The following is a 17,947-nucleotide window of genomic DNA, read 5'->3' on the forward strand; positions in this document are numbered from 1 at the left end:
AGCATTTTTTCACCATTCAGCATTATTTCCGAAAATGATTAAATTCAGGGCGATAAAAAGTTCATAAATTTCAGCTACGAGATCAATTCGCTTGTAAAGTATGCGCTTCGCTATATAAAAGAATAATTTATCATTTATAGAAAAATGTTCCATGATGGCGAGTTACCTCGCAAGCAGAATGTAGAAACTAGAAATTCTTTTTCATGCTTTACTCATCCAAATCATCTTTAGAAATTAATTTTCAAAACTTGACATCATTTGTTCTCTTCTTTTCAATTATAATGCAAAATTACGCGTGACAAAATTGTTAATTCTGGAATAGCTGCTTCTGGATTACTATGAATTTTACAAAAGTTGTGCAGATATACCAGAACTTATCGGAAATATTACGTAAGATAAAAGCTTTAAAAAAGGTGAAATAATTAATAAAAAACGCCACTGACTAGAAAAAAAAGAAATGAAGAATAAGTATGATAAAATTAGCATGTTTGTATCATGTTTTATTGTTCGCGATCGGTATCATCGACACAGAGGCGAGTTAAAATCGTTCATCTGATATCTTCTTTATCTATTTCTCTCTCTTCTCAATTTGTAATAATTATTCGCATAATTTTTAAATTAAATCTCAAAAATTGATCTAACAGCTAAAACAATAATTATCCGGTTTATTTAAATGTCAATTGCATAATCTATATTACTTGCAACAAATACTGTACAAAAAAGAAGATGCAATTTGCATTAAAAACGCGCGAAATCGATCTTACTACTATTGATAAGTAGCTAGTGGAAGCTACCTCCGTTCGAGGACGGTTTCTGGCTAGCGGATGCGGCGATGCGGCTGTTGTTTGTCGCCAGTATCACGTCCAGGACCAATTTTCGCTGGTGGTATTCGATAGTACTAGCATTCTCGCCGGCTTGTATCGAATATCCGGCACAGCAGGAACACGTCACGCTGCTGCTTCTTGTCACTTGCACTACAGTTTGTACTTTTGCCGATAGATCGTTCGACCGCCTGCTCGATGGCGTGCTTGTACTTTCTAATTGGACACACCGTTGGGCACAATCTTGCTTACGATGCTCCGCGTCGGAGAGAATTGGACCCCCAGAGAATGATAGAAGGGCGGGATGCACGCACCGACAACGGAATTCTGCATCGAACTATTGTGAATGACAGTCTTGCTCCTCGACAATGATAACGAATTCAGCGTTTACGTACTGACGTTATGCATATTGTTATGCATTGTGTTCTTGACATTTTGCGAGTTGGGCGAGCCCAACGGCATGGAGGCGGTTGTCGTTTTTCGCCTGGCGTTCGACGAAGTACTCGAGGAACTATCATTGCCGAAGTTGAGCTTAACACCACTCGTTATACCGGCAGCTTTGGACCCATCATGTACCAATTGTGTATGTGCACTCGTAGCCTTCCAATGCTCCACTTGAGCTTCGTGTGATTTTTGCAGCACTTTACGTACGTCTCCATCTTCACCGCCCTCCTTCATAATTTCTTGCAACTTCTGTATAGTCTGATATAATATCACCGGACTGATCAGCCCAAAATCAAACAGACTGCACATATGCAATACGAAGTTGCGATAGAGGTTCTTCATGAGCAACTCCTTCCCCTTATTCTCTAAGAACATTTGGCAAGCTAGTGGTATCTGGCAGTCTCCCACATATCCATGCTTCATTACATGCAGGTTCCACATCTTCATTAACTCTTTCTCGCCCTCGTTCACATCCGTAAAGTCATCGATCATCATCATTGTCTTTGTTTGCAGCCACTTAGGATCATTCTCACCCTCGGAATCGATATCCATCTCTTTGGGATATATAGGCAGGCAGGTCACAGTATGATGATACAGTCTAAAGGAAACATATCCAGTTTATAATATCCAGTAAAAGATTATTTATACCAACTGTGACAATATTGTGACTGCTCATGATGCTTACCTATTGTGGCCGGTGATATAAGGTCTTTGACTTTCAAACTCATTTTCGTCAAGTTCCAGAAACTCGGACAGACTTGGTTTCGTTCTCTTCGGACGGCACACCAGGATATTCGTCACGCTCGTACGTCTGGTTGGTCCTGTCCTTGAAAAAGGTATACTAGACGGTTGTGAAATTAATTCATGAGGACTACCTGCATACGAACCATCATAGCATTCGTTTATTGCTACATCAATTCGGGCACCTTGTGGAATTGGCTGGAAGAGAAAACATTTACACTCAATTACTGGCACAGCATGGAGGAGTCTCTTTATTTTAATCGACCAAATCAATTGCTTGTTTCTCTCCAAACACATGGTTACCATATACATTAGTGACACCAATGGAAAGTTATTGTAGCTGCAAAATCCTTCAGGAATATTAATATTATTTATATATATATATATCCATTAGATTTCCTTTAAAAAACATAAAATCTAAATATATATAGATACATAAAAATTGTGTGGATTGCTTAAAAGTTGCAACTCTATATTGTTTAAGAAGTATCTATAAATATTTATTAAAATATTTGATAAAGCATTAAAAATGATAATTTCCTGGAAATATCCGAAAATATATGTATTTTCCATTGATGCCGACATACCTCCTCCTTACTTCAAAAGTGACACAATTAAAAAAATATAATTTTCAAATTATTATCGTGAATGAGTTAATATTGTTTATCAAAAGTAAACTAATTTAACATAAAAAAAATTATCAAAATTGTCGCAATTAAAAAATTATAAAACAAAAATTATAAAAATGACATCTGATTATGTTAAAAATATACTTTTTTTTTACTGCGCGCGATATTATTATTATTTGATTAATCAATTATTTTCTACCGAAAAATAGTTTCTCTCCATTTTTGAAAATTTAGTCTTTTAAGAATTACTCTTGAAATAAAAGAGTGTAAAAGAAATAAACTGTGCGTAAATGTATAAATTATACTACATATAAATACTGTAAAAATGCGTATTTACCACGTATGTGAATGTGAATCGTGAATGACACAATTTCAAGTGCTTTAGAAGCGAGTACAATTTGCCGCAATCCAACGAGCACCAGGGGCAGTGTAGGTCTTCGCAGGCCTCCGTTTGCTGTCGGCTGTTATTGTTGTACAAAAATTGATAGACTATCTGCTGAGTTCCGTTAGCATTAGTGTCCACCTTCTCGTTGGAGATGCTCATTCTCGACGAGGGCGTTAGCGGACTAGGCGTTGGCAGTGTCGCGTTATTATTATTATTATTATTATTTGTGCTATTGTTATTGTGATTTATGGAAGAGGAACGTTCAAAACCAGCTGAAAAGATAACATTAAACATTTAAAGCAACGTTTTTGTGTGATTCAGTGCATATATTGCAGTAGTTTCGTTCGTAAAATAATTATAGAGAACTGACCGTTGGCCGACCGATTCTCTTTATTGTCACCGCTCGGTATTTGAGGTATCGGCATCGGTCTATCCACCAGACCGTTGCTCGGTTCCGTCGTCCAACTGAGCCGAAACTTTAACGTCGGTCCTTGCCTAAACATGTCGAACGGTTCGCAGTCTTTGATGTCGACCACAGTTTCCCAAGAGCTGTGTTTCTTGGGACTGGACCTAACATTGGTCTGTACTTCCTGCAAACCTAACTCATACTCGCCGTCCGTCAACAGGCATCGATTGTGCTTATCGTACACGGTAAGCTCCGAACCATATTGTTTCACTTCTTCGCCATTGACCTTTATCATACCCGTTGACGATTTACGACGCTTTTGAGCTGGTTCTGCAAGACACGGCTTGTAATATTCTGCGAGTTAATTGCGCTGACTCTCACCCTTACCTTCTAAATCACAGTTAGTTATAAGGCAGCCATTGTTAGACATGCAGTAAACCCTGAGCAAAAGCATATAAGTCTTTGCTATGTGACCATTATTTAAGCAGAAAGATTCATTGGGTATGGAAATTGTGGATGCCTTCGGTGGAGGTTGACTCTCAGAAGGATTGATTGGGACCTCGCTTGTACCGACTGAAACCTAAACAAATGCCATATCTTAATCGAGAGCCGATATAACAGAAAAACTAACTAGATCAGTATTTTGAACTGATAAATTTTAAATCTGATAGATACCAAACTTACTTGCATGACAGGTGAGCTAACATCTTTTCTTTTCTTGTGACAAATTTTCAACAACAATGTTTCCACTTTGACAGGATCCTGCGATATTTCAGCTACAAACATCACAATCTTAAATCAGAGCTTTTCAGATACATACAAGAAAAATAGGTTGTATAATCGAGACTTACCTTTTTTGTCATAAAATCCTAAAAACGTAAGAGTCATGTATCCGCGAACACCGAGATTCTGTTCATGCTTCTTTTTCGCTATTAATTTATCCAGAATCGTATCGACTTTAAATCCTCGTCGTGACTTGTGACTTCTGGACATACGTTGCCGCATATACGTTAAGTTTCGATATAGAAATATTGGCTAAAAAGAAATGTTAAATTTTAATGTACATCTATTGCCCAAGAAAAATTGATAGTTTATGCTCCTTAAATAATTTAAATTTTTATAATATAACTTAAATTTAAATTTTATACCTACCATGCTACACAAATTTTATATACAGAAATTTTGAAAAGCGTATAAAGGTATAAATTACGATTGAGGCAATATAATCAACTCAAAGAAACATTTATTAACTTACCTTTATGAAATGCTTCATATTGTTACGGTTATTTACATTCGCATATATCGTTATGTTTTTTTAGAAACTTTTGATACACCATATTTATAAAATTATACACATGTATAACAAAAAAACGGACAAAATATAATTAACGCTTTGAGGGCAACGCAAATTAAAATTATAAACAAACTGAAGATGAAAAGAAAATATTATTTACTCACTGAAATTTGATTTCTTGTGCGGAGGAACCGGTAAATCTGTGTTGGTTCTGAAAAAATGAAATATAAAAGTTATATATTGTAAAGTTAAATTAAATAAGATGTTAAATCAATATTAATTAACCAATAAGTTAAAATAAATTATATAATATGTAAAGTATGTAATCCAGTACGTAAATTTATTTATTATTATGATAGAAAATATTGTATAAATAAATAATTTTTCCTCTTTGTAATTTTTCTTCAATAAATTTTTTTACACTAATGTGCACTATTTTTATACATGTTTAAAAATAGCTTCCGTAATATAAACGAGTTAAATATGTTATTTACAATTAACTTTTTAAATTTATTATACGTTGGATTTTGATAAAACATTAAAGTAACTCAAATAAGAAATAAAAAGGAAACATGTTATATAATTAACAACTATGATTAAAATATAAATCATAAAAAATAATTAAAATTATACAATAATTTACTCATATCGAAATAATTTCTTATCTATTTTCTTATCTATTTTCTTAATTTTACAAAAATTAATCTTGCTATGTAACTTAATAGTTTTACATTTGCTTTTATTAGAAATGAAATCTTATTCATGACCATATGTGTTAATACGGAATGGACTCCCTAGATGGCCTAAAAAGCGAATCGCTTTCTCACGTTTAAAATACATCTCGTAGGATTTAAAAGCAGTTCTGACCAGGGCAGAAAACGATCCTTCAATCAGGTATCAAAATGGGATATGATGAATGGGTTTACTCAAATTTGTTTGAGACGCCTGCACCCTATTTGTTGTTACGACGAAAGCAGGTAAAACCTCTCTGATCCCATTTTTTTTTCATTTTCATAAAGTTAACAATTCCGAATTCAGAAATTTTCTCACGTTGCTCATAAAAACAAGAAACATTTAGCCATACGCATTTTATTTAGAAAAAAAGGGCTTCGCGAAATTGTGTTTCTCTTGTGATTGAGCTCAGTCGTGCCGATTTTGGGTTCTTCAAATTGGATACTCAGATTCACATGGAAGAGAAATATTTTTTGTATTAATTCCTTAAATTCTCGAGAAGGTTATTTACTAGTTCAACTAAATCAATTAAATCATAAACATGTATAACAAAAAAAACGGACAAAATATAATTAACGCTTTGAGGGCAACGTAAATTATCGTGACTTTCCTAAACAATTGGAAATTCGGAAAAAAAATTAAAAAGAAAAAAAATTACAATAAGATATTTAATTCGTGTCAAGCAGCCTGAATTAGTCTGATTCTCCGTAAATCGCTATATCGCGTAATAAAAAGAGTAGTCATCATTTTCTTTTCTTCGCGTACATTTTCCGCGGGCATTTAACGTTACATCCAAGGATGTTCTCCTTCGAAATACTTCGGAGGAGGGAATCGCGACGTCGGGAATCGCTCGATCTGTTTCGCAATAGCCAAGCTCGGGCACAGATGACAGGTGTCCGCGCGTTTTGGAAACAGTGGAGGGCGCGGAAACGGAGAGAGTGAACCGACGCTCGCCACGGTGCGGCGGGCGCTCCAGTTGACTCGCGGTGGATAGGGTTAGGTCCGGTCGCGACAGCGGCGACGACGACAGCGGCAACGAGATAACGGTGGCGGAGGGGAAGGAGGGCGTCGCGCGCCCTCCGCGGCAGGGGTCGTCCGAGGAGGTATCGGTGTGGGGGTGACCGGCAAAAGAAGTCGGAGACCTTTTATCGCGACGGAGCGACGCACGCCACCGATAGGCGGCAAAGAGGTAAGGGGCCCACACGGGGCGAAAGACCGCGATATGTGTGTGTTTTTTTTTTTCGCTTACTTTCGAAGGCCTGCAGAAAGAGCTCGTGATCAGCCTGGATCTGGTCCATACGAGGTCCCTTCTGCCCATCGAGATCCTTTTCCCGCTTCTTCGGCGGCATTTTCGCGCGGTCCTCCGTGCACGACAAGCTTCCCCCCGCGGTAACTCCAACTTCTCTCTCGTGGTCGCGCGAAAGTTGCGACGCGACAACGACAACACCCGCCCCGCGCGAAAACTGCGGCGCTCCGGCGGCCTCCACGGCGACTGATGCGTCCTCTCGCGGCGCGCCATGTATCTCATCAACGCATCATCGTGAACAATCGTGAAGTTGGTGGCGTTGAGATGGACTATTGCACGATACTCAAGAAAACTCGTACAACTTTGTGACCTGGCGGAATCGTGAATTATGTCGACGACAACGCATTGTTTTTTTTCTCTTTTGTTCTTACATTTGAGCCTAAGGATATACAACTTGTATATCCACACAACTTGTATAGCTGCATAAATGTATGCATAAAGAAAATTATCCAATCGCATTTCTCATATAAAAACGCACGTAAAATGTGATTGGATAATTCTTTATGCATATGTTATGTGGCAAGTTATGTGAATATACTCTAAAGCGGGGAGCACAAACTCTTGCATAATGTATGACACATGAAGCATAAGAAATTAAACCAATCAAAGTTCTTCGTTTCCTTTCTTTCCGTGAAATAAAGAACTCATTAGTTTTTGATAGATTGGAATCGTTTATTCTTTATTCCTAATTCCTTCTATTATGCTCAGGATAATGCGTATTCATAGTCAGACCTTGTATTTAAGATTCTTCTTTATTTTTAGATGCTTAGCAGCCAATGAAATAATTCATAGAGTATCTAAAGATAAATTTAAGGAATTTAAATATAAGATCTGAATTATGAATACGAGTATTCCTTATTTCTAATTCCTTATTCCTGCTATTGTGTATTGTGTATTGTGTATTGTGCGCAAAGATATATATAAAATATATCCACTTAACTTGTGTCCATGGTGCTAGAAATCGGTTCAAGACCTCGGTGAAGAAAGAATTGATCAATCGCAATGGTCATGTGATCAAATTGTTCAAATATGATTTGTTAATTTTTTCTCTGCCCAAGATCTCGGACGATTTCTAGTATCGTGGACACAAGACTTTAGGGTCACTTTCACTAAGCTGCGATTAACTTAACAGGTCTAGTAACTTTGCAGGATTCCAATTGAAGCTGATATCGGGGGAAAAATACGAAAAGAGAAGTTATAAACATAGATTTGTAAGGGACTCCGCACAATAAAAGGAACAAGGAATAGAGAACAGAGAATCAGAATTTCAACCTATCTGAAATCACGTATTAATACACAGTTTCTGATAGGAATTGAAATTCCCGATATTCATAAGGTATAGTCAACGCGATGCTGCAAACGGTTTGAAGTTTTTTTTTAACTGATCAATTTGTAAAATTCTTTCTTCTAATTAGTCCATCAAATGCTTCAAAACATTTGTAGTGAGATTTTGACCACAATCATAGTCGAGTTTTATTTCAAGACCATCTTAAGTAATGTTTTAAGACGCTAATGCCTTTTGATTGATTCATAATTTCTTAAGATCATACTTAAGATTTGAATATAAGGTATAGTCAACGCGATGCTGCAAACGGTTTGAAGTTTTTTTTTAACTGATCAATTTGTAAAATTCTTTCTTCTAATTAGTCCATCAAATGCTTCAAAACATTTGTAGTGAGATTTTGACCACAATCATAGTCGAGTTTTATTTCAAGACCATCTTAAGTAATGTTTTAAGACGCTAATGCCTTTTGATTGATTCATAATTTCTTAAGATCATACTTAAGATTTGAATATAAGATCTGATTATGAATATCAGCCTTATTTTCTGTTCCCTTTATTCCTTTTACTATGCGGAGCCCTTAATACTTAACTTATGTAGCAAGGTTTCTTTCTGGTAGTTGTTTATTAATAACCTATTTTTGTGTTCAATATAGTATATAAAATTACAGTTAATTATAATTAGTGAAATATGTTTAACTCTTCACAGTTCACATTTTTTTTCCGTTAAATTAATTGAATTTTGATGAAAGTAGCTCTTAGCGATGCATGTGTGCAATCGGAGCTTTCCTCTATAATTCCCGTTACTATTTATTGCACCATGTGCATTAAAATATATATATGAGAGAAGCGATATCGCGATTTCTAATTGGTGATATTCCTATCTAATTAAAGCAGCCATATTGTGTCCGCAGTGAAGAGCTATCATACGTTTCCTTTTTCAGCTGTAGAAACATATGATAGCTATAGTCTACATTACGTATACTATAATATTTCTTTTCAAGAGTTCAGTTCATATTTCTTTCTCTTCTTTCCTCTTGGAGACTTATTACGATTTTTGAACGAGAAAATTATGAAAATGATCGAATTTACTAAAATATTTATAATTTCATTAGTTAACATCTAGTGAGTTTGCTCATTTTTGTAATTTTCACTTCGTCTAAAGAAGGTGCTTTCCATTTGATGACACAAGTCGACACAAACGTTTTATCTTTATTGACATTCAGAGAATGACAAAGATAGAACGACACTTGTGTTGACGTGTGTCATTAAATGGAAAGCACCCAGAATCATAATAAGCTCACTGGAGAGAAAAGAAAATGAACTGATGCAAAAGTTCAGCCAAAAAAAACAGGCTTTAGAACTCTAGTGTGCACCAGTTCAGATAGTGCAGGAATAAAGAACAAACTTAATGCTGTCAGTCTTTTCTTTTATGCAGAATCAAGCCAAAATCAGCCAGATCAGCCAAGATGTCCACGTTCGTGATAATCGCGTAAAATAGAGAGGACTCTTTCGTTTGATTTTCGAGAGGACAAAATTGTACGATTATATATTTCGGACCGGTACGAATCGTACAGCAAACGAAAGTTCTTTGAATCTTGGAAAGTGATCGCAAACGTGTGTTGTGAGTCAGAATGACTGAGGAAGCGCAACAATCCGAGAGTACTGCACAGAACGACAGCTGTTCCGTGCAGAACGACACGCAGACCAATTCGTCGGATGTTGGAAAAGCTAAAGATAACAAAAAAGAAAAATGTCGTCCCATAACGAAGGTTTGTCTGAATCAATATAACAAATAAAAACTTTTTTACTCCACAACAGACAATCTTTTATTGGTTTCTCCAATAGATATTTTGAAACAACAGTCGAAACATGACAGGTTATGCTAAATAATAACAAGGGAATAGAACCGGCTGGATTTTATTGATTTAAATGAAATCTTGCGGATATGTAGAGAGTATTTTAGATTTAAGCAAAAATTACTGTATATGTACTTAATAAGCATTTTTCAAGATCTAGGTTTTTAAGATTTTCATAAGCTAATTCTTTAATTAACGCATGTATCCATGAATGTTGGCAAAAGAAAGAGGAAGAGGAGACAGGAGGCACTTCTACCATTCCTAAATTTTAGCAAGTATAAACAAATTACGAAAATCATTTTTACAATGAAACATTAATCTTATTGTTCTATTCAACATTATTTATAAAAATTTTGCTAAAGATTCTGAAGATCTTTGAAGACTGGCTAATATAAGTATTTTAATAAATTTTGTGTGAAAATATAAATTTTTGTTTGCTCTGACTGAAATCCTGGATACATCCATGCCAGTCTTTAAAGATTTTCAACAAAATTTTTATAAATAATGTTGAATATGTGTAGAACAATAAATTTAATATTTCATTGTAAAAATGATTTTTATAATAATTTGTTTCTACTTGCTAAAATTTAGGAAGGGTACACCTTAAGTTGCCACTTCTCAGTTTTGGTTGAAAACTCCAGTTTTTTTTTTAACAAAAAACAATTAGTTGGAATTTTCTAATTTTAAAAAACATGTATTATATTGTTATTATATATAATAATTATGTGTCATATTGTTGATTGAGATTAGGTGGTGATCAGAAGACTGCCTCCATCAATGACTCAGGATCAATTCTTAGAGCAAGTCTCTCCACTGCCGATACATGATTATTTGTACTTTGTGAAGGCAGACATGTCCCTTGGCCAGTTCTCATTTTCTCGTGCTTATATTAATTTCATGGAGCAACAAGACATCTTCATGTTTCGGGAGAAGTTTGACAACTATGTTTTCTTAGATTCTAAAGGAGTGGAATATCCTGCAGTAGTGGAATTTGCGCCTTTTCAAAGATTACCAAAGAAACGGGTGGGCAAAAAAAAGGATGTCAAATGTGGTACTATCGAAAGTGACTCATATTATATAAGCTTCTTAGAGAATTTAAAGAATCAAGAAATTGATTCGAGTGTAGCCCAATCAAAAACCGAGTATTCTTATCAACCACCAGATAGTGAGTATTTTTTGTTTTATGTATATTTCTTATTCAAGTAATGAAACGTATATACATAATATAAGATATAAATAGGCTAAACGCAAACAAATAGGGTATACATTTAAAAAATTTATTTCAACACGAACATTGAGTTGAAACGTGACGTTTTTGATTTATAACCGTTATTTCTGTATTTATATTTAATTTAAACCCTTAAATACCACTAGTACAAATACACTAGTACAAATTCGCACCAGCAAAAATTTGTTTTGATTATTTTTATGTGATTGTATTATTAAGTAAATCAAAACATTCTTGTTAATAAATGATAAAATGACTTTGTGTGTGTTAAAATAATTTATTTTTAACATGCACCCTATTCGCTCATTTTGTACTTATTTATATTTTTTATATTGTTTTGCAAATACGAGTTATTACTGCTTATCATGTAGATATATATGTATTATGTATATGCATATAAATAAGTGTTTTAAAATTATAATAATTATATTGTATAGATACAGTGAAGAAAATTACTACAACTCCATTGCTCGAGTACTTGAAACTTCGTAAGCAAGAGAAACAACGTCTTAGGGATGAGAAGCGTGAGGAGAGACGACGCAGAGATATAGAAAGACGGAGAACCAAAGATGATCCTGTTATCTCTAAGGTAGAATAATCGAATTGATACACCAAATGGCAACAAATACAGTACGGAATAATATAATAATTATTTTGCTTGTAATTAATTATCCAATTTGGTCAAGACAGTTTTATATTGCACTTTTCATTCTTTACTGTATTTGCTGATACCATACATTTTCATCTGCAGCATATATATAACGCGGAAGACGAACAATCACCCAACTCTCCCACACCTCATCGCACAAATGTCAAATTTGAAGACGCGTTTTTTCAATGCTTTTTCGAAAACGCAAGTACATATAAATACGGAGAAGAAATTTTCCTCAATAGATTTCTATACAAACGAGCGCAAGAAAAATTGTATAAGACTCATGAAAGATTTTACGAGCACATTAGAAAGACAAAACCAATTAGAAGCATGTTTGAAGTCAAGAAACAATATTTAACTGGCAGTAATCAAGTTAATCGCAAAACTTATTTATATTTCTACAAAGGCGATCATGTAAGAAAAAGTTCTTCGTTGGCGATAGAAAAAACTCGTTATATTTTTTTCTCCATTTAAATTATCTTTATAATATCTTAGAGTATATGAGATTCTTTTCATTTCGCTAGTAGCCGCGATTTTCTTCCTGATCTTGACCTACGAAAAAGCTGTGGTAACAATATTTACGCCGAAAGAATCGTATACTACTTGGCGTGTAAAAAGAATGGGCTCAGGATTTAACTTTGTGAATTGATCTATTGCTGTATCGTGAGAACATGCAGAAAAATCGATGCTGACATTTGACGAGCTGGTTTGGTGATGGTTCTCGAGAAAGGAATGTTTATTGTATATTTGTCACAATTAACTTTATATTTACGATTTTTTCGAAACTTTATGGAATTTCATACATTGTCAATTTGTAATTCTTTCTGTACCTAATTTTTGAAAAGAATTTTTTTAAAAATGTATTATTTATGTATTTGATAATTGTGCTCTATATTTCGTTATAAGACGAACCCACAAACACTATAATAAAGAAATGTGACATGCAAAACGATAAAAGGTAGTAAGTGTGATCGAAAGTGATCGAATCATATTAATACTGCAGCTCAATTTTGGGTAAATGCTGATTATTCTTTCTTTGTTACTTGAGTTTTGGAACAGCAAGCCGTTTAATGAACATTAATACAAAAATCAGATCAAAATAATTCGAATGAAATAAGATTCTTTATATTAAAACAATGTTAGAAAAAGTTATAAATGGGCATTTTTAACTTTTTAACATCAGATCGAAATGCTTATTTACATTAGATACATTAAAATAACAGTATAGAGTAATAGAATAGATATATAATTTTTAATTTTTGCAGGTTTTAAGAAATCCAGATTTAGATAAAGAATTGAACAAAGATGATAAAGAGAATAAAGAAGAAAGAGATAAACTCTCGCCAAAGGAACTGAAAAATAAAAACAAAAGAGACGAGAAAATAAGGGACAAATCAACGCGAGATCGAGAAATTAAACCTATCATTAAAGGGTATAGAGACCGAGTTGATGATAGGAATAAGGAAAGAGAAATCAAGCAACGACGATATGAAGAGAAAAAGCCATATGGTAGACGCGATGAAAGAGAAGATAGAAGAATCGAGCTTCGAGACGACAGAAGATATGAGATGAAAGAAGACTTTAGGGAGTCCAGAGATAGAAAGGTGGAAGAAAGACGCGGAAAAAGTTACGAGAAAATGAGACAAGAGAAGAAAAAGTTAGCCGAAACGAAAAAACAAATTGCCGATGCAAATGGGGATGATACAACTTCAAAGAAAGCGAAGGAAGAACATGATACTGTACCAGAGAAGGAAAATGAAAATAGCAAAGAATCTGTATATAATGGAGATGATTTAAGACATACTAAAGACAACGAATGTGAGCAACATAATACTGCCGACGATAGGATAACGATGGACACGTTACAAAATTGCCGGGACAGTGTGGAAGAAGGGAACGATTCGGTTAATGCAGGTGAAAAAAATTTATTCGTATAATTATCATAGAAGAGAATTTACTTCTTCCCTCATTTTTCTTAGCATTATTGATTCCAACACCTTCAGGAACTTAATAACATCTTTTTATACAAAGCTAGATAGGAGCTACTATCGTCATAAAATAGGTATATATTTTGATGAATCTATCTAATTAGCAACACAACAGAGTCGATATTTTTACATATCCGTTTAATAAACGAGGGAATATCTGTGCAGGAATATTTTTGTAACACATTCAGCATGATATAACATACATATTTGCACAGATGTCAATGATGAGGACGATTCTGAAGATAAGGAATCGAAAGTTGTAAAGAGGCGTAATTCCCTCGAAAGTGGCGGCGAAGGCGGTGCAGGTGATGGCAACTGTTTACGACGTCACAAATCATTAGACGGAGGAGGCCAAAGTAATCTCCAGAAGAATGATAACGAGGAGAAAGAGAAGGATAAGAAAGATCCACGAATGGAACGTAGAATACGAAATAAGGTAAATACTTCTTGTTCGATGGCTATTTCCTGCACTGAATCTTTATCCTTAATATGAAAGTGTTGCAGTCTTATGGGTTTTAATTTCCTCATTAATTTTGTTATAATTGCAATTTTTATTTTCTCAAACATAGAATGTATCCCATATTCTTTTTAAAATTATTTCTTCAATAATTCTCTTACTTCCCTATATCTCTATATTTTTTTTCCTATGATGATTTATGGAACAATTATTTTCTAGATAGCAAGTTGACGTTTACTTGTCATTTTGATGTTAAAATGACAGTTAATGTCAAAATGATTAATATCAACTTGCTTTCTGAATTAGAGTGCTTACTTATAAAGTAAATACATGTGTATATTTCTTTCACATATATTAATATACTTATTTGAAAGAAAATTTGTATTGACTATTCAATTGATTGCAGGATCGCCCGGCAATGGAGATTTATAGACCTGGCATGGGCAAATTTAGCAAGCAACGATTAGAACGTGAGAAATCCAATGATGAACGGGCATCTCTGTCGCAAAGTCCCACACCAAATCCTAGTGCCTCCTCCATGACTGGCAAGCCTGGAAAAGTTGTTGCTACGGAAGTACGCTCGATGACATTCAAACGCAGCGTCACTCGTGACGCAGCGTAAATTCTCATTTTCAGGTCTTATTACTTGGACATACTCCACCGACAGATTCATAGATAACACTTTGACTTCCGTGCGCAACAGATTTAAACGCCTATAATTTTCCTCGTCGTATAAAACATATCGCCATCTTTGCTGTGTGATAAAATGTTAATTCTAAACATGTATACTAGATAAACATTTCGCGCACAGTCTGATTATATCATACAAACGTTTCGCAGATTTCTTTTTTTTTTAATGTAATTTTATTACTGTAATATTAAAGAATTAATAAATAAGTGTAATGTACTTTTCGTAATAATTATTTTTAGTGGAGTCATACCTAGAAATTTTCTAATAGCAATAGATTCTAACCATCAAAAATTTACAGGTGAGTTACACAATTCGTTAATCGGAAGACCTTTATTTTTTATTGTTTATTTTATTTTATTCAGCTTTTATAAATCGGATTGAGCTAAAAAAAAGAGAATTGTTCATAATGAATTCCCTTACCAAACTACTTAACTAGGTAGAATCATGGAGTAATAAGGAGATCAAACTCGAGATCTAAGGTGGCTCGAAATGGTAATAGGAAAACCCATGGAAAATTCGGCAGATGTGATTTTAGTGCCATCACGACTTGCGGGAAAAGTTAGAAGTATTGACTCAAGTGGTCAGGTATGTATATGGCTGTGGTCAAAGTTCCGCTACAAAGCTTTGAAGCATTTGATGGACAATTAAAAGAAAGAATTTTACAAACTGATTAGTTAAAAAACGCTTCAAAGCATTTGCAGCATCACGACCGTACTCTCTCTCTCTCTCTCTCTCTCTCTCTCTCTCTCTCTCTCTCTCTCTCTCTCTGTGTGTGTGTGTGTGTGTGTGTGTGTGTGTGTGTGTGTGTGTGTGTGTGTGTGTGTGTGTGTGTGTGTGTGTGTGTGTGTGTAGTAGCATACCTGTGACCACGTGACAGTCAATGTTTCCAACTTTTTCCAATTAACTTAAAAATGTATATTTGTATAAAGAAATATCATGTAATTATATATCTGTGAAAATATTATGAGAAAGCTGAAATAAAAGAAATTTATATACATATATTTCTAAAAAATAAGTTTAAAATACAATAAATAAAAAGTTTTTCTTGCTCGCCGGTTTTTTATGTTACTTTTGTTCATTTTTTTTATTTTATCTTTTTCACAAAAATTATATCAATCTCTCGAGGTTTCTCACACAACATTTCACCAAATGGACAATACATGTAAGGGACTCCGTACAATAAAAGGAACAGAGAACAGAGAATAAGAATTTCAACCTATCAGAAATCATGTATTGTGAAATATACAGTTTCTGATAGGTTGAAATTCTTATTTCCTGTTCCCTATTCTTTTTATTGCGCGGAACCTCTAATACTTCCTTCTAAATTTCTATTCTGAACGTATGCAAAAAGATGTTTAAATAAATAAGTTTCAGAATAAGATTGAGATTAAACAATAAATATATAATATATACATATAATATACAAATGTTTAAGTGGAACATTGAGCACATTTAAGTCGGACAAAGCGGCTAGTTTGCTCGCTGAGCGATTAATGTAATTGGTTGGATCTATAAGTAACAACCAATTCATTTGCTCGGCAAGCAAGCTGGCAGCTTTGTTCGGCTTGAACGTGCTCAATGTTCCACTTAAACATTTGTATATATATATATATATGTTTATTGTTTAATTTCGGGAGCTTAATCTTATTCTGAAACGTCCATTGAAATAATGCTCATTTAAATGGAGAGAGAGAGACAGAGAGAGAGAGAGAGAGAGAGAGAGAGAGAGAGAGAGAGAGAAAGAGAGAGAGAGAGAGAGAGCAATAAAAAAGGAGGAAATGAGACGGCGCAACTTATTATTTCATGCATGTCTCCATTATGGCAACATAAAATCAGGATAATTGCGCTACTGTATATACTGTGCCGTTAGCATACGAATTAAAAAATCCATGACGTCACTTTGCTCACGCAAAATGTTCAAGAAGTGAATCGGATGAATCAAACCGACCATGAGCGCGTTGATAGCGCTGTAAGCGTGAATCGGACCGCGATCTAGAGCTGTGTTCGAAAATATAATATATTGTAGTGTTCCCATGTATCGTTTTATCCTTGTTGTTTACCCAATATTAAATAAGGATAAGTGCACGAGGTATAAGAAGACTCAAACTCAAGGCCGGTCACGAAAAAAGTCTCAAAACATGGGTGTAGGAAAACTCATGAAAAATCCGGCATGTGATTTTAGTGCCATCACGTTTTGCGAGAAAAATTAGAAGTATTACTGTACGTGTCACACGTATGTATCACTACCTACCACATACACACACACATATATATATATATATACATTTTCAACTTTTCCCGCAAGGAGTGATGGCACTAAAATCAAATCTGTCGGATTTTTCATAGGTTTTCCTACATCGTATTTCGAGCTCACTTTTTTCGTGACTCGAATTCAGAAGAAAGTTTTTACACGTGTAATTTTATGTTTTTCAATTTTGCGTAATACAGTAATTTCTATACATAAGTACTTTTTTTTAAATAAAAATAGTTGAATTTCCCGAATCTTTTTGTAATAATTCAACAAAAGGTTACATGAGAGTTTTTCCAAGAGTCACAACATGAATTGGAAATAATAGTGAGCTAAGTGAATTGGAAATAATAGTTCGCGATAATCGGATACTCAAATTGTAAGTAAAAGAAAATTTTTTTGTAGATTTTACTTAGATATAATTTTAGATATAATCATTATTAAAAAATTCGTGACTTTGGTGAATACCGAAAATCAAGAATATTGAAAATTGGATAAATACATTATGTTCATGCTCAATTTTTGAGGTGTTCTCCAAAGACTATAATTTTTGATAATTTTATCATATCCAAAACGTAAAAATGTATTCAAAAATAATATTCTTTTTACTTATATTTTTTGTACAAATTGACTCCTTTTTTTACATTTTTCTGTTTCTATATCTCTTTTTACATATATACATAAATTATTGTAGAGAAATTATTTAATAATGTTTACAAAAATTAAACAGTAATAATAATAAAATTTTAATATATTCTATTATAAGTATTAACACAGTATAATCA

General features: G+C 34.0%; 3 protein-coding genes across 5 annotated transcripts; 1 reads left to right on the top strand and 2 right to left on the bottom strand.

The window, feature by feature from the left end:
* Window positions 1–777: 777 nt before the first annotated feature.
* LOC108692834 lies at window positions 778–1,158 on the bottom strand (the record flags this gene model as incomplete). Its single annotated transcript, XM_018201338.1, has 1 exon — window positions 778–1,158. A coding segment is annotated over one exon (378 nt), but the record flags the coding sequence as incomplete, so codon positions are not given.
* Window positions 1,146–6,931, bottom strand: LOC108692976 (polycomb protein suz12-B). Of its 2 annotated transcripts, XM_018201576.1 has the most exons (10): window positions 6,702–6,931; window positions 4,885–4,931; window positions 4,278–4,461; window positions 4,111–4,202; window positions 3,814–4,006; window positions 3,391–3,756; window positions 2,973–3,292; window positions 2,153–2,204; window positions 1,951–2,086; window positions 1,146–1,863 (listed from the first exon to the last, which is right to left on the bottom strand). In XM_018201576.1, the coding sequence occupies exons 1-10, from the start codon at window positions 6,799–6,801 to the stop codon at window positions 1,209–1,211; spliced, it is 2,145 nt and encodes a 714-aa protein (XP_018057065.1). In that variant the 5' UTR covers window positions 6,802–6,931; the 3' UTR covers window positions 1,146–1,208. The 2 variants fall into 2 exon arrangements, with proteins under 2 accessions (XP_018057065.1, XP_018057064.1); XM_018201575.1 differs by having other exon boundaries at window positions 1,951–2,204.
* LOC108692977 (regulator of nonsense transcripts 3A-like) lies at window positions 6,452–15,127 on the top strand. 2 transcript variants are annotated; one of them, XM_018201578.1, is made up of 7 exons: window positions 6,452–6,641; window positions 9,478–9,811; window positions 10,649–11,063; window positions 11,564–11,715; window positions 13,044–13,692; window positions 13,982–14,202; window positions 14,630–15,127. In XM_018201578.1, the coding sequence occupies exons 2-7, from the start codon at window positions 9,674–9,676 to the stop codon at window positions 14,843–14,845; spliced, it is 1,791 nt and encodes a 596-aa protein (XP_018057067.1). In that variant the 5' UTR covers window positions 6,452–6,641; window positions 9,478–9,673; the 3' UTR covers window positions 14,846–15,127. The 2 variants fall into 2 exon arrangements, with proteins under 2 accessions (XP_018057067.1, XP_018057068.1); XM_018201579.1 differs by lacking the exon at window positions 6,452–6,641 and having other exon boundaries at window positions 9,713–9,811; window positions 10,854–11,063.
* The last annotated feature ends 2,820 nt before the right edge of the window (window positions 15,128–17,947 follow it).

The sequence above is a fragment of the Atta colombica genome, unplaced genomic scaffold, assembly GCF_001594045.1.
Source record: "Atta colombica isolate Treedump-2 unplaced genomic scaffold, Acol1.0 scaffold83, whole genome shotgun sequence".
Taxonomy (NCBI): domain Eukaryota; kingdom Metazoa; phylum Arthropoda; class Insecta; order Hymenoptera; family Formicidae; genus Atta; species Atta colombica.

Excerpts from the sequence above, each read along its gene's own strand:
- LOC108692977 (XM_018201578.1), top strand. The coding sequence starts at position 9,674 with ATGACTGAGGAAGCGCAACAATCCGAGAGTACTGCACAGAACGACAGC. Across the intron at positions 9,812-10,648 it reads AATGTCGTCCCATAACGAAG|GTGGTGATCAGAAGACTGCC; the intron begins GTTTGTCTGAAT and ends GATTGAGATTAG. Across the intron at positions 13,693-13,981 it reads GAACGATTCGGTTAATGCAG|ATGTCAATGATGAGGACGAT; the intron begins GTGAAAAAAATT and ends ATATTTGCACAG.
- LOC108692976 (XM_018201575.1), bottom strand. The coding sequence starts at position 6,801 with ATGCCGCCGAAGAAGCGGGAAAAGGATCTCGATGGGCAGAAGGGACCT. Across the intron at positions 4,932-6,701 it reads CTTTCTGCAGGCCTTCGAAA|AACCAACACAGATTTACCGG; the intron begins GTAAGCGAAAAA and ends TCATTTTTTCAG. Across the intron at positions 3,293-3,390 it reads AGAGAATCGGTCGGCCAACG|CTGGTTTTGAACGTTCCTCT; the intron begins GTCAGTTCTCTA and ends TTATCTTTTCAG.